This window comes from Fringilla coelebs (assembly GCF_963513975.1).
Source record: "Fringilla coelebs genome assembly, chromosome: 6".
Classification (NCBI taxonomy): Eukaryota; Metazoa; Chordata; class Aves; order Passeriformes; family Fringillidae; genus Fringilla; species Fringilla coelebs.
The window spans coordinates 32859229-32874160 of NC_140034.1; the positions used below are offsets into that span (position 1 = coordinate 32859229).

The window sequence follows — 14932 nt, forward strand, 5'->3', positions numbered from 1 at the left end:
CCAATGCAGACTGTTGTATTTAAAAGACATCTTTTTTGGTGAGCAGACAATGAAATTCAAAATGTTCATTAAGGCCTTTAAATCTGGTTAACAGCATCAATGAGGCTCCCTTAAAATCATTTAAAGAGGAACAATAACATGAAAACTTTAAAGTTTTTTGTTTGATTGCTAATGTCTGAGATTAGAAGCCATGTACTCATAAGGAGTAAGAATGTTTTGCAGACATGAACCAGTAGAAACGAACTAAACAACATGGAGGTTTGGACTAAACAAGAACATTACTTATCTTATTAATTTAAATTCACTAAATCACTTTATACACATGTTTCATGATATGTGTCTAAAAAATATCCTGTCCAACCTGAAGAAAAAATTCTCCCTTGTGTAAAGTGCAGTGTTCCAGGGAGACTGACTGAGAGTGTTTCTGGTTTTACAGCTGCTGAATCCTGAGGATGACCTCTTGCCAGGCAAGATTCGGGACAGTAACCGTTCAACTCTCCTAGCTACAATCCAAGAGCACGGCTATCCAACAATCAACTTGGGAATTGTGGGTGATAAGTAAGTACCACATGTTAGTAAAGATGTCACTTCATATTCATGTGATGCACTTCATGGCATCCATGGGAAAAAGAAATACCAGAGAAAATGTCACTCATTACAAATGTCACAGTGTTGTGACAAGGCACATCTTGGAGAAAGTATTTCACCCTTTTCATTATAGCAAGAAATAAGTCTATTCTAATATTAGGATGAATCTTTTGAAAAAAAAAATTATTTAATGGTGTTTAATTTGTTTTGCATTCTGTTTGTTGAAACAGATAATTTATTTCCTGTTGCAAATTGAATTTATTGCTGCAGTATCCTTCCAAGCACTATACTTAAAACACGTAAGGGGAGACAGTTCTACAGCAGCTACACTTTTTTCTGGTCAAATAAAGGGAGAAGGAAAGTTTCTCTCAGACTTTATTTTCCATGCCAAAATTGATTTAGAGTATAAAATTTTGTCATATTCTGACTAATTGTCTTTTGAGGAAGGCCCCATTACTGCATATTGGTCATCATTTCCAGAAATATGTGGAAGAATTTTTTTTTTTTTTTACTTTAGTGGTCTTTACTTTGATTGCCACAGAGTAGCACCCTACTGATCAGTCTTTCTGTTCATCTGCCAGTGATTGCTCCTTGTTTCCCAGTGGTAGTGAAGTGACATCTCTTGAGAGCTCTGGGATAAATGATTGAAGTGTTCAGCTTTCTGTCCTTCCCAAGGCTGGGCAGTGACTGCTATCCATGGCTTGAGTTTCTCAGCATAATGTATTTCCTCAATTTGAATAGTCTTTCTTGCTTTTCAGTTGGGGTATCAAACCAACTGACAGACTTTGTTTGACAGGGAGTTGTTCAGGTCATCCCAGTAGGTAATTAAAAGTAAAAATAAAAAAAAAGAAAGAAAAGCAGATAAGCAGATGACAAGGTCCCAGTCAGGGACTAAAAGGGAATCCAGCCAGGTTACTATTACAGAGCAGGTCATTCCAAACCCAGTCTTCCCTAAAGCAGTATTCAATACAAAACATGACTAACTTGACAGAAAGTGTATGAATGGGCCAGCCACTGCATGGTTTTGCAATAATTAAACCAACCTGCATGGTGGCGCAGGAAATGCAGTGGAATTTGAAGAACTCATACAGGGAATGTGATCACAGTTGTGATCTTAGGGAAGCAAACCCTTCTGGATACTCTCACTGCATCCAGGTATCCCTTTTTGCTTCTCTAGCCTAGCAAAACACCACTGCAGCTCCAAACAGCAAGAAATATCCAGCCCTCCTGCCCATGAATGCCCAGTTTGAGGTGGTGATGTCATACAGAGTCTAAACTCATGAGGCTGTTCTTTCCAGGAGCGGTATCTAAATGTCCTGGATCGTTAGAGCTTTCTATATTATCAGGACCTTTTCAAACTTTAAAGCATAAGTAGAAAAGTTTTCAAATGAGGCTATAATATCCAGAGATCAGGTTCTAGATTTGTGTAGATAAGAAAAAAGAAAACAGCCACAAAAAGTCTCTTACCTCCTGGGAGTCATCTCTGTCAGGATTGTCAGGGATTTTCTTCAGCACAACACTGTAGGTGGAACTTTTTACCACCTGCAGGAGCAAAAGTAACAGCTACTGTTACCAACACTATTGTCAATGACAGCTTGCATCCTGTGTTACCAATGGCTTCATCCAGTGGGAAAGATGCTTTCCCTGGTAGTCCCCTTTGGAAAAATAAGGGTGTAAAGCTTGTTTGTTCCTTATGGCTTTGTCCTAATCAAATAGGTATAGTCTCAACTTTGTTGTAAAGTCAACACTAGCAAAATGAGAGTTTAACTTAAGGTCATTGTGCAAAACTGCAGCTATGTACTCCATTGCCTTCAGGAATTGTTTCTGTGACCTCCTAGGCATGGAGAGTCTGTGAAGATAAATAATTTTGAAAGCTCTCAGTAATAAATGGCAAATAACTTTAGAATCATAGAATCATTTAGGTTGGAAAAGACTTTAGGATCACGAAGTCCAACCAGCATTGCCAAGTCCACAACTAAACCACGTCCCCAGGTGCCACACCTACGTGTCTTTTAAATACCTCCAGGGATGGAAACTCCATCACTTCTCTGGACAGCCTGTTCCAATGCTTGATGGCCCTTTCAGAGAAGAAATTTTTCCAGATATCCAATCTAAATCTCCCATGCTGCAACTTGAGGCCATTTCCTCTCAGCCTATCACAAATTACTTGAGAGAAGAGACTGATCCCCACCTGGCTATACCCTCCTTTCAGGTGGCTGTAGAGAGTGATAAGGTCTCCATGCACCTCTTTTTCTCCAGGCTGAACAATTCCAGGTCCCTCAGACACTCCTCATCAGACGTGCCCCAGATCCTTCAACAGCTTCATTGCTCTTCTTTGGAATGTCTTTCTTGCAGTGAGTCTTTAGGGCCCAAGAGAACTTTTTGCTTTTCTATATTTTTTACAAGTGTATTTTATGCTCTTTTTTACTTGTCAGATGCTAGCTGAACACCAGGCAGCAAACAAATATATCAGTCTAAGCAAGTGCCTGCAGCTTTGATTTCACTTACATGAGAGGTGGATTCTTTTGAATCTTAGCTACTAAAATGATCTCCAAGTCTCGAGATAGCATTACCTTGGCAAAGGTAGTTTCAGTTCTTTTTAAATGCTTGGTTTTCTGCTTTTTTCTGTTTCATGCTAACAAAGCAGCTTCTGCAGAGGTTGTTACTTCAGCTCATAGAGTAGAAATAATGAGCCTCCAATTACAGAGTGTACTTTGCAGTAACTTTTGAAAGAATAATTCAGTACTGTTGACTTAGCTAAGAATCTTCTGCACCAGATATCAGGATTCAGTCTCAGCAAGTCTTCTGCCTTTCTTCCACACTCACATGCCCAATCCATATTTTTACAGCAAAATGCACCAGCAGTTCTGTTTCACTCAAAAGGAAAATCCAACTGTGTAAATCAGTTTGATAAGAATTACAGTGTTATTTCATTACATAATAAAGCTAACAGAGTGTTGCCCATACAAATATTTCAGTACATATATTTGGACTAACATGACTGATTTGATGGAGTACTATGGCACTTGAACAAATGCAGAAGACTTACCAGAAAGACGTTCCAAAGGGTCCAATTTTGACACTTTAGTTAGCATGTTTGTAGAAGAGAGGAACGAGCCTTCAGTGTCTGTTTTATGGTTTACTGAAGTTAAACCATAGATTATGTGTGTTTGTGTGTGCTCATATATATGTGTATTTTGTGTGAAAATATGTATCCAGACATTGAAAAACGGGAAGATTTTATATGCCTGCAATATACTGGTGTAGTAAAACGACTGGCAATCATACTTTTCAGAAGGAAAAATTTAAAACTTGTCCATTTTTTTTTTTTAATGTATCATGGTATATATTTGTTCCTTCCCATACTTTAGATTTGGGTGGTTGTTTTCCCATTTTGTTTTTTTTAATACAATTTTCATGGAGTAAATTTTGCTTAATTTTACTGGGAGTATCACTTCCTGTGCACCATAAACACTGATGGATGTGAGACAGCAGCTAATAGGGAGCACAGTTGAATATTACAATTGCTGTAATGGGTCAGGTTTCTAACAATCATGGAAATCCTCTTCAATCATATTTGCAGATCTAATATTCAAGCATAAAAAATTTTTTATAGTAGCATTTGCAAAGACAAACTTAGAGGTTATTCCTATATAATTTCACCATACAAATCACTCAGAGGTGTTTCAGTAAAAAAATAGCTTGTCCAGCTGCTTTAAAGCCCAGGATTGTGATACATGTAACCACAGAGAATGTGAAAAGGTGGGGAAGCACACTGAATGTCTAGGTTTCTGAAGAGTAGTTAGAAGCATTTTTAAAATGCCTTTGCATATTAATCATATGTGAAGTCACATTTTGAACTGACCACTCAAGTCTGACTTAGCCTGAAGCTGTACTTTCATTTGAAACAAAGATTATATTTTTTTGGGAGCATTTTAATGATTTCTGAGATTGTCACCATCATTTCTGTTCTCATAAATTGTATATATCGCTCAATATTCAAAATTAAAAACAGCCGTTCCAAAACCCATAGATAAAGTTTACAGTTGAAATCCTAGAAGAAAGCAATAGGAGAAAAGAGACCTGGGAATGTGATACAGCTGAAGTTAGGTCTGGCCAGAAGCCAAAATCTTCTCTATTTGTGTTCTTAGCACGTAAAAGCCAAGCTGTTTGAAAAGCACACATCTCTGAGTAGAAATGGAAGATAAATCCATTTCCAGAGCTTCTGCAAACACAAGAAACAAATGCAAAACTAAGGAAAGGAAGAATCCTTCTGATCCTGTTGTTACTGTTGTGTCTTACGTATTTTGTCTGAATCTCAGACACACTTGCTAAAAAATTAAAAAAACAACTGGCCAGTTAAAGTTGGTATTCCAATGTACTTTTCAATGTTGCCTCCTAATAACAAGACCAAGTTAAAACAGCTTTCATTTGCTTCACTTATAGTTTATGAATTTATTTGTTTTTTTGGAGACCAATGATAAAAATAAGTTGCATTTCTGATCTGATCTGTATAAGTCTAATTGTCAGGATATTTTTGTGTCTGATTATTTCATTTGTGCTGTTCTTTGTATTCCATTGTTTAAAGTGTTAAGTTTAGCCCTAGAAAAATCTGCTGCAGGATGGGCCTCTGTTTTACAAAGTCATCTTCCGTTTTGACAGCGTTTCCTCTATGAGACACTTTCTTATTAAGCTTGCTAAGGAATTTTGATCAAGTATGTAATGAATTCAGTTTCCTCTGCTTTTACCTTTGTTTACATGAGTGCATTTTCCCCTTCTCTGCATTCTTTTCCCTATTTTCTAATGGCCTTATCATTTTTCCGAGAGTCATGTATAATAGTTGCTTCCAACAGCATTTTCATTTATGAGTCTGTGATTTCACAGTGGAGAGAGAAAACAAATCTCTCTCTTTAGGAGAAAAATTCAGGAAATTCATATTATCTCATCACTTGTTTAAAAGATATATCTGAATGGTTATTAAATCAGCAGTTTATTAGAGCTTTTCTACACGGGAAGTGTTTAGTTTCTTATTTGTTTACCTCTCCTTTTTGACATACTGTTGGACATAGAGCTCCTAAATGGCAGATCAACCTATTAAAAATCACCCTTGCTGTTGTAACAGCATTACTCTGTGATATCCCTAAAATAAAAGCTTTGATAGAGTCTCTTCAAATTTAGAATGGATACAGAAATCTTACTGAAGGATTTAGGCAGCTTCAGTTTTAAGTTTGTCATCCCCAAAAAAGGTTTAAATCTTTTGTATTTGTGAGGCATGCATGTAATTACTACTGTTATAATATAGGTGGAACATCTGGAGTGGAGGGAGGAGAGTGGAGAAACTGCTCCAACTCCAAAATTTCTCATGCAATATCAGCCTGATATATATCATCATATGAGTTACAATATGAGTTGTGGGCAGAATCCAGGCACAGAATCCTAGTCTCTCCCTGCTCCAGCTTAATGCCAGCTTGGGTAAAAGGAAGTCTACTGTGAACAAAATTAGTAGTAGTAGTAGTATCATTTAACAAATGGCTGCAAGGAAATGCTTGTTAGAGAAAAGACCATACATTAAATGTCACAATATTAGGTTTTGCTAAAGTGACTTCACTTCCAGTTCTACTCAACAAACAGTGATGTTATAAATTTTGATCATAGCCTAATGAATGCAGAGACACAGGGTAATGGTTTGAAGGTGATTCGGATGTGGATGTCCTCTCCTTCCTTGTGCCCTGTCAGGAATATTCTCCTTTTCAAGCAGAAATGTTTAATATCTGTCACAACAACTGTTGATAATCATTAGGGAAATCTTCAAATAAGTTGTCATATTGACAAGTCATCTCATCTAATGCACATCTTCCAAAATCACAAAGGAATGTCTCAGCCAAAACAAAGGTGAAAAAAGAACCTGTGAAATGGGACAGTGCAAGTCCCAGGGAGTCTTTTGTACCAGAAGGAAGCTGTATAGTGTGAGAGGTAATAAAATTTCATGCTATAGAGGTGACAGGTGCAAAGCTAATGCACAGCAGTGTCATTTTCCTAACTGTGTTCAACACAAGCATGGGCTCCTCCCTGAATTAGCATGTTTAGAATCACAGCTCAGTAATAGCACATGACAGTAAAAAGCAGATAATAAAGAGGACAGAATGCTTTGAAAATCCTATCTTTGAAAACAGAGGGAATCTATTTGTTGTAGGAAAATAAAAATTAATATTTTTATGGTCTATTTTTGAGGCTTAAATTAACAATTTTAAAAGTCCTTGGAGAGATAATTCTTTTTTCAAGAGAACTTCAACTTCCAGAGGCCAAAGTATCCTTCACTTACCTGACTTTCAACCTTCTTAATGCCTAGAGCATATATAGGAAATTGAGTGCCCAAGTCACTGAGAAGTTTTTGAGGCTTGAAATTTTACTACTATCCTAGAAGAAAATAATGAAAATAAATAAAGGCAGTAGATACAGAACAATCAAAGAAGTGAACATTAAAGATGGGTCACTGTGTCAGTGCCAGGAATCACTTAGAAAACTGGGTTAAGTATATTGTTAATACAGCCAAATATGAATTGATATATAGAGGATTAAAGAATATTAGTAAAATTTACAGGCTGGAGGTTTATATCCTAAGAAGTAAAGATTTAAGAAAATATTTGAGAATCATCTAAATACGAGTTCTAGCACATATATATGTAAAGAGCTAATCTCCTCTAGAATTAGAAGGTTAATTTTGTCCTCACCTTTGTTAATTTTGTCCTCACCTTTGTATTCCCTGGATAAGAACTATTAAATTTCTTAAGTGGTTAAAAGATGGACTGTGTACTAAAGTACACTCAGGCTGTTTAGTTCAACAGATGCTCTTACAAGATCACTTGAGTACCTTCCAGTAATACTGAGCCACATAGAGACCAAACTGAATAAGGTTTCAATTTCAGCAGCAATGCCTATGTATTCAAGTTAGAATGATTCAGGGCACAAAGCATAATTTTAACAGTGATAGTAATTAGTTATTAGGAAACTAAATCAAATGCTTTGATATTCACCTCAAAGTGAGATTGGGTATTTATTTACAATTCAAACAGAAGGAAGTTCAGGGAGGTTCTCATGCTATTTTAAATACTAAATCATAAAAAAAGAGAGTTATTTCTCCTGGTTGCAAATAATCTCTTAAGTATTATTTCAGAGAATTAAATTAATTTTTATGTTATTCTAATGGACAATACGTAGTAGAAGCATAAAATCAGAAGACTGGTACCAACAGAAATTACACAACAGAGCTTAGCATCATGCTGGAAAAGATTTTGGATTTTTGAGACTGATGTCCGTAATGTTGGTGCTTAAACCAGAATCTGGGACCATTCGTGAAATCCGAAAGTCTTTTGTGTGTCACTTCATGACAGAGGGAGCCTGTTTTGAGAAACAGATTGACTTTGTTACTCTGTCAATGAATAGAAGAGAAAATGAGAGACTGAGGCCATTTTAGGAAATGGCTTTCTTGGGAAGCCTGTCAGAAAGAAATGGACATCTAAACTTTTAACCTGAATAATTTGAATATTTTTCCATCACTTCCTATCAACATTACTATGCATTCAATCTGACAGACCCTCTTTATGAACTAAGAGGACAAACATGGCATGGATTTACAAGGTGATAAAAGAGGATTTTATATTTCATGTTAGCAGTGACTTTGGGCATGTGTAACAGTAGTGTAGGGACATTGGCCCAGTCTTCTTCTCACATTCCCCAGTCAGACAGGACATGAGTGTGCACAGAAGTGATCTTTGAAATGCCAGACTGGAGCTGCCTTGTGCAGGATCAGCTGGCCATGGACTGAGGAGGGAGGTTGACTTTGTTGTTGTTAACTGTCCAGCCAGCTGGTACAAAGAAATGGCTCAAGAGTCACACAGTGATGACTGATGTCATGGTCCATGTCAATCATGAATATCTGATTTCAGGTTTTTTTTAAAGGTATATTTGTAAATCTTCATGTCCAATTAATATTTTTAACATTTAATTGCTCTATATTTAAGACTATAAAAACATAATTTCTATTCGTATTTCTGTTACAAAGGACACTATCTAAAAATAGTTTTTTCACAGAAAAACTGACTTGGAAGAAGTATATGTAAAAGGTAATGCTGCTTTCATAATTGGGAATTCATAACAAATCATTAATTGTTTTCAATAAGGTCTTGACAGGAGTAACTTTCTCAGTTTTGGACATTTTTTCTAATCCTGCCTCTTGCAGCAGGGCGTGAAGCTTCTCATGAATGAAGTGGCATCTTTATTGACTATGGAGTTATAAAATTAGGATAATTACAGCTCTTTCCCCCTTGAAGTTAAGACGGTGACAGTTATTATGCCTTGACACCTATTTCCTGAATAAGAAGCTAGAAGTGTGAGTAAAAATGTTTCAGTGGGGCCCATCTCCAAATATTTTCCCATTATCTGTGCTCCTCCTTCCAAAACGTCAAGTTGTTTAACACTTCTTTTTGCTTTGTTTTGAAGTCAAGAGTAAAGAAGTTTCTCCATAGACATTGCAAGGAAAGATGAACTATGCTTTGTTGGCATGCCCAGTTGAGCCTAAATACTTCCATAACTTTGCTCTTCGTTCCTTGGGAGAAGCCCACCCAAACTGTAAGAGAAAGATGTTCCCGTGCACTCCCTTTCTCTCCCATTGGCTGGCCTTGCAAAGAGGAAGCATTTCCCATGGATTTTGAGTATCTAGAGCCACCAAGGGGGACACAGCTGGGCACAGAGCTTCCCTTCGACCCCAGGAGACTCTCTCCTTCCCTGGCTCTTTATTATACCCCTTCTGCTTCCTTTACCCTCAGGAAGCCAGATGTTTTTAAAGAAGAAGGGACACAGAGCTTCCAGAACACTGCGGAGACAGGCCTACCAGATTGGTGAGCACTGTTTTTAAACCACTTGGGACGTTGAGGCACGTGCATGCTCACAGGCAGGCTCGGCCAGGTGTCTGTCAGGGCAGAGCGTGCATCCAACCAACGTTTGCCTACAGGAGCAGATGGTGTTTTATTCTCTCCATTAAGTAGCACTGCCTTCTCAGTTGAGTTCTTATGCACCAGTGCACTGTAGACTTCAATGGCTCCACAACGTTGCTAAAATGAAAATGTTTGCATTACCCATCAGTAGCAGCAAACATCTTTATCCATCAAGGCTTTTCACTGTTAAAAAACTGAGCCAATTAGGAAAAATCCTGCTTGAAGGTAGTAGTGGAGTCCAGGGAAGTCACTGCTGTGATTCTTCAGTCGTAACAGGAGTTGGACTTCAGTGATCCTCATGGGTCCCTCCCAACTCAGGATGTTCTGTGAGTCTGTCATACTCCATACGTGGTTTTCCACCACTATGCTGATCATCTCTAAAGCAGGCTAACTGAAATATTCAGGAAATCTCTAAACCATGCACTATGTATTTTTTACATATGCAATTATATACTACATCTAACTTAGGGAGATGATTTAATAATATAGATTAATTTTCAGAACTTGCCCTCTAACACAGACAGGCCCAAGGAGCAGGAGTGATGACACAGGGAGAATAAACCACCTCTCATTTTCTCCATTAAGAGAAACAATGTGTTTCTATAGTTTCATTCATTAGGAAATAAAAATAGGTAGAAAAGGAAGGAAAATCCTATCGAAGACTAATACCTGAAAACTTCACATGTGGGGTCCTCACTGGGGTAAATGAGCCCACTTTTGTAAGAAAAAGTTAGAGAATTGGATTATAGCTTAATATTTGCTTTGCATACTGGAAAACAAATTGCTGTTCTCGTGATTGAGTCAATCTGCCATATCCTTGGCTTTCAAAAAACTGGTTCTTGTTTAGCAATTAGTTAGTCATGCTGAAGCCAGGTTGTTATAAATTTAGGTTTTCCTCATGTAATGGACTAAGCCTCTTGCTATACTACACAGCAAAAAAAAATTAATTTATGAGAATCTGCAGTATTTAAAGCATTTTAAATTCATGTGAAGAACATGATACAGACTGTCTGCTTAATCTGAAATTACTTAAAAGATGAAATCTACCAGCAGGTGATGGACTTGGAATTCCTCATACAAGTTAGTTCACACCTTATTGCTACTGCATGAAACATTAAATGAGCCTTTGGTCTCTTCTAAGCAGTGTGAGGGAAAGCACCAACAAAAACCAGCCCTAGAAGTCTTCCTACCCAAAGCATGAGCAATAAAAAGTGCTTCTGCTTCCAGAGCAGGAGAAAAGGCAATGGGCATTTTGTTATGTTAAAAACATCTTTGTGCTTGAAGGAATATGGTCCAGTATTGTAGAGACAAATGAAGTTCTAATTCCTTCCACTAACTAGCAGCTGTCAAAAAAATTATGTGGCTGGTCTCAAACAGGATAAGTTTCTCAGTTCCTTCTCTTCACTTATTTCTAACTCTACTAAGAGTAGTTTACTCTTCATGGGGAATTTAAATTTTTTTTAGTAAACATAAATCAATGCCATATTTCATTTGGTATTTTCTAAAAAAGAACTATTTGTTTTAGAACACAGCTGATGGCAGAGAATTTTTAAAAGTCTTTTTATATTGTCTCTAACCTGTGGCTTCCAAATAATTTTTGTTCTGAAGACAGACATTTTTCCAAGTGATTAAGTTATAATTCTGTCAGGGGTGGAGCTTCCTTGGGAAAGCCTTCATTTTGAGGCACTGCTTTTAGGGACTGCCTTTCTACCTGTCCTAGAGACATTCATACTGTAGATCAATAACAGCTACACCAATTTATAGGGGGAAGGAAATAATTTTAAATTCCTTTCAAATTTATTTAAAATTTGCTCTTACAGTTGAAGCTAAAGTAAAATGAAAAGGTAAGAAATTCAGTGATTACAATGCCATTTCACTGTGTATCAGATTTGGTGATTTGCTATATGTAAACAACTGGCACTAACTACATCCATCATATATTTTACTTTCAGTTGTGTCAGTATAAGCCAATTCTCATTTCATGAGTGCTCTCAGTGAAATAATTGCAAAACCACAGTTTGCCCTTCAGACTCACCAGTGCACTTAAAAAGTGAAAACTTTTCAGTGAATCCATATTGACTCACTTCCTTTGTAAGAAGGAAGATAAAATAAAAATCTTTACCTGCGTAATCCCGTCCAATTTCTTAGAAAAACTAATGGATTTCTGGTAAGTGTGCTGATTAGGTTCATTATCTTCAGCCAGCAAAAATAGCCAGGGATAGTTTTTTAATTACTGGAAACCAGCAGTTCTCAGGCTGCTTCTTACACTCAAAGGACATAGACTATATTGGATTTAGAGTGAATTAAGTGCTCCAGTCAGTACAATGGCACAGCAACTGAAGACAGCTGTTATCACAGCTTTGGTCTCGTTCTTTTAACATATATGGAAAATTACAATTCACACTGAAATGCTTGCAGCTGAATGTACACTTGCTTGCAGCAGACAAGGATGTGATCAAGGACCCTCCATGCAGGAATGTGCCCACAGTGCCCACCTGGTTTCTATGCATGAGACTTTTTCCTGTAGCACTCCCATGGCTATCTGTTTTTCTGACCTCTCTGATATTTTGTCATTCTGGCATATATGTGAGTGGGAGACTTCTGAAGCAGGTCAAGGAAACAGTGGAAGAAAATCTATTCTCATCCTGATATAGAAAAAACCACTGAAGGCATTAGACAGCCATCATTGTTACTTCAGCAAAAAGTTCAAGACCTCTAATTGAAGGCCTCTAAACAAAATCCCTAAAAGTTCATAAATGTAACATGAAAAAGAATATTCTGCAAAAAACATTTATATTTGCAGCAGCAATTAAAGAAACAGCAAAAAGTACCAAAGACAGATTCTTTAATATTTCTGTCAAACAGGCAAAACTTACATAGTTATGTTGAACAAGCCAAAAGCTGCTGTAATTATTCCAGCTTTCCTCACAAGCTGGCCTATTTTCCTAGGGAAAACATACTGCATCTGTTCAGAGTGATCCAGGGAAATACCACAGAAGGTAGAAGGAAGAAGGAAGATACATTATGAGAACATGATGAAATACACTTGAGAATTTTGAAACAAATACAGTTTCAGAAGTGTGTCCATATGTTACCACATACACCATCAAAAATGGATTTTCTTCTGCTTTCAAAAACCATACTAGTCAAAACACAGAATTCCTATTACCAGCAAATATTCGTTCATTGAATTGCATTCAGTGAAATGTATTCATCAATTTACATTCAATATTATATTCTACAGAAGGTGGATTTTAGTTGGCTAAAAATAATGGCATCTATGCACCATTCTGCATCCTGCAAATTACTGATATGCAAAATACTCCTCTTGGCCATGAGGTGAGAAGTGGGTGACAGACTGTCTTTATGCCTTGCTGCATTCATCTATTCATTTTGAAATCTGTCACCTCAGCTGAATGAGCAGTTAAAAAACGAGAGTTAAAGGATCAAATCCATATCCCATCTTTCCTCAAGAAGAAATATCATCGAGCTTTGATGAGATCTCTGAATACAACAAGTAGTCCATTGGTTATTTAATGAAAATTTTAATTTGGCAAATGCTTTGTTATTTTGGAGGTAGAACTAGAAGTTTGACTGGGATCTTTGCATGCAAGGGACTTTCTAGCAGGTCTTTGTACCTCAGTTAAACCTGTTCTTCTGGAGCATTTAACAGGTAAGAGACTTCCTAAGATGCAAAAGTAGTACACACCACTATTGCCAGTTTGTGGGAACATATCCAGAGTGTGCTAAGCTCAGGGCACCTCTAGTTGAAGTTTACACTCAACTACTGTAGTTTAGAGAGCAGGTGGACTACTTTGGTCTCTGGTGTGATTGTGTAGGATCACTGCTAGGCACCTCCATTTTCACTGTGTGTCCAGGAATCTGTAGCTCCTCAGAATTTGTGAAGAATCATGTCTTCCAGCATATAACTGAAATACTTGAGACACTTTCAAATAAAGTAAAACAGCAGGCAAGAAAGGTTGGCCAGCTCTGCTTTTGAACTCACCATAGACACTTGTGCATGCATCTGGTGCATTATGGTGCATGTGCATCTTTCTGTATCTGTGTCCAGTATCTCTGTAAAGCACACAGGTTCAAGGTGTTGACTGCGATGGTGCATGCACACATTTTGCAAGTACAGGTTACCAGAAGACCCGGGTTTATAAAAGCCCAGGCTGCTGCATAGAGAAATACAACAACCATGAGTGTTTCTGTTGGTCACCCAGTAGTAGCAGCTGTGTATGGCAATGGGCAGCGAGGATGGGAAGTGACTGTCAGGTAATGAGGTTCCTTTGAATGAAGGAGACTCCTGTGGCAAAGAACGTGGTGGAAATGGTCCTAGAAATTAGTAATGAGCTCTAGGTTTTGTACTGTGCCAATGGCTTGATAAGTCAGTCCTAACTAAAGGTTCTAGTCCCATTTTAACTGGGATCTCTCATTTTATTGTAGAGTGGTAGGTGATTTTTTTAACGTTTGCTGTTATTTGTTTTCTATATTAAATTATTAAGCTGAGCGGTTTAATTGCGTGTATCAAACTGCTGCTGTTAAGGGTTGTATCACAGAAAAAGCTGACAGATTGATAATTAATGACAGTGAAGCACAACAATAGGATCAACAAAAGTGAATTAACATGTGTTGATTTCTCTGTGAAAGAGAAAATTACACTGTAATTTAGGGTACTTCAAACTGGCACTTAAAAACCAGAGAATTCTTTGGTCTTGACTATAATGTAGCTATTTCTTTTGAGAGTGGAAAGAAGAAAATTTACATTCCTAATGTCTATTTTAATGAGGCTTGCATCATTTTCTTCTTCAAGCTCTTAAGCTTTCTTGTATATCTTTTCAGTTAAAAGACAGCTCACTTGACAGCTCAAGTGTTGAATAAGTTTTCCACAAACTAACTTTGATAACCAGAATTTTTCCTGAATCCAGAAGGTGTTCCTGCTGTACTGCCATCCTGCAAGTCCTCTCTTCAAGTCAGTGAAAGCAGGTGTCACACATCTGCTTACTGGATGCTTGCTGCTGCCAATGTACAATAGTTACCCTCCAACCAATTTCCAGATTGTACTGCTCATCCTGTTCCACAGAACTGAACAAGAAGGACCAGGAAACTGGGATAGTAGAGTACAGACTCTGTTTATCACCCTGACAAAATTAGCAGAGAATATAAAGATGTAGTTAAAAATACATGCACTCTTTATGCAAATTACTATGCAGCTTCAAAAATGTATGTACAATACACATAATATTTATGCAAACACAATCTGCTCCAGGTGTTGAAAGTTTGGATTTGTTCCTTATTTATGTATATGAATAGTTTCATAAACTGTATGCAGTCCTTAAATAACAAAT

At 37.3% G+C, this 14932-nt stretch overlaps 1 protein-coding gene across 8 annotated transcripts in view; it reads left to right on the forward strand.

Moving 5' to 3' along the window:
* GPHN (gephyrin) overlaps positions 1-14932 on the forward strand; it is a 271571-nt gene that overhangs the window by 242664 nt on the left and 13975 nt on the right. For 4 of the 8 annotated variants that reach the window (XM_084207537.1, XM_084207533.1, XM_084207535.1 and 1 more), the window contains 2 exons: positions 437-558; positions 9414-9485. In XM_084207537.1, coding sequence (XP_084063663.1) covers positions 437-558; positions 9414-9485 — 194 coding nt within the window. The remainder of the gene's footprint in view (positions 1-436; positions 559-9413; positions 9486-14932) is intronic. The other 4 variants (XM_084207540.1, XM_084207539.1, XM_084207536.1 and 1 more) reach the window with 1 other exon arrangement.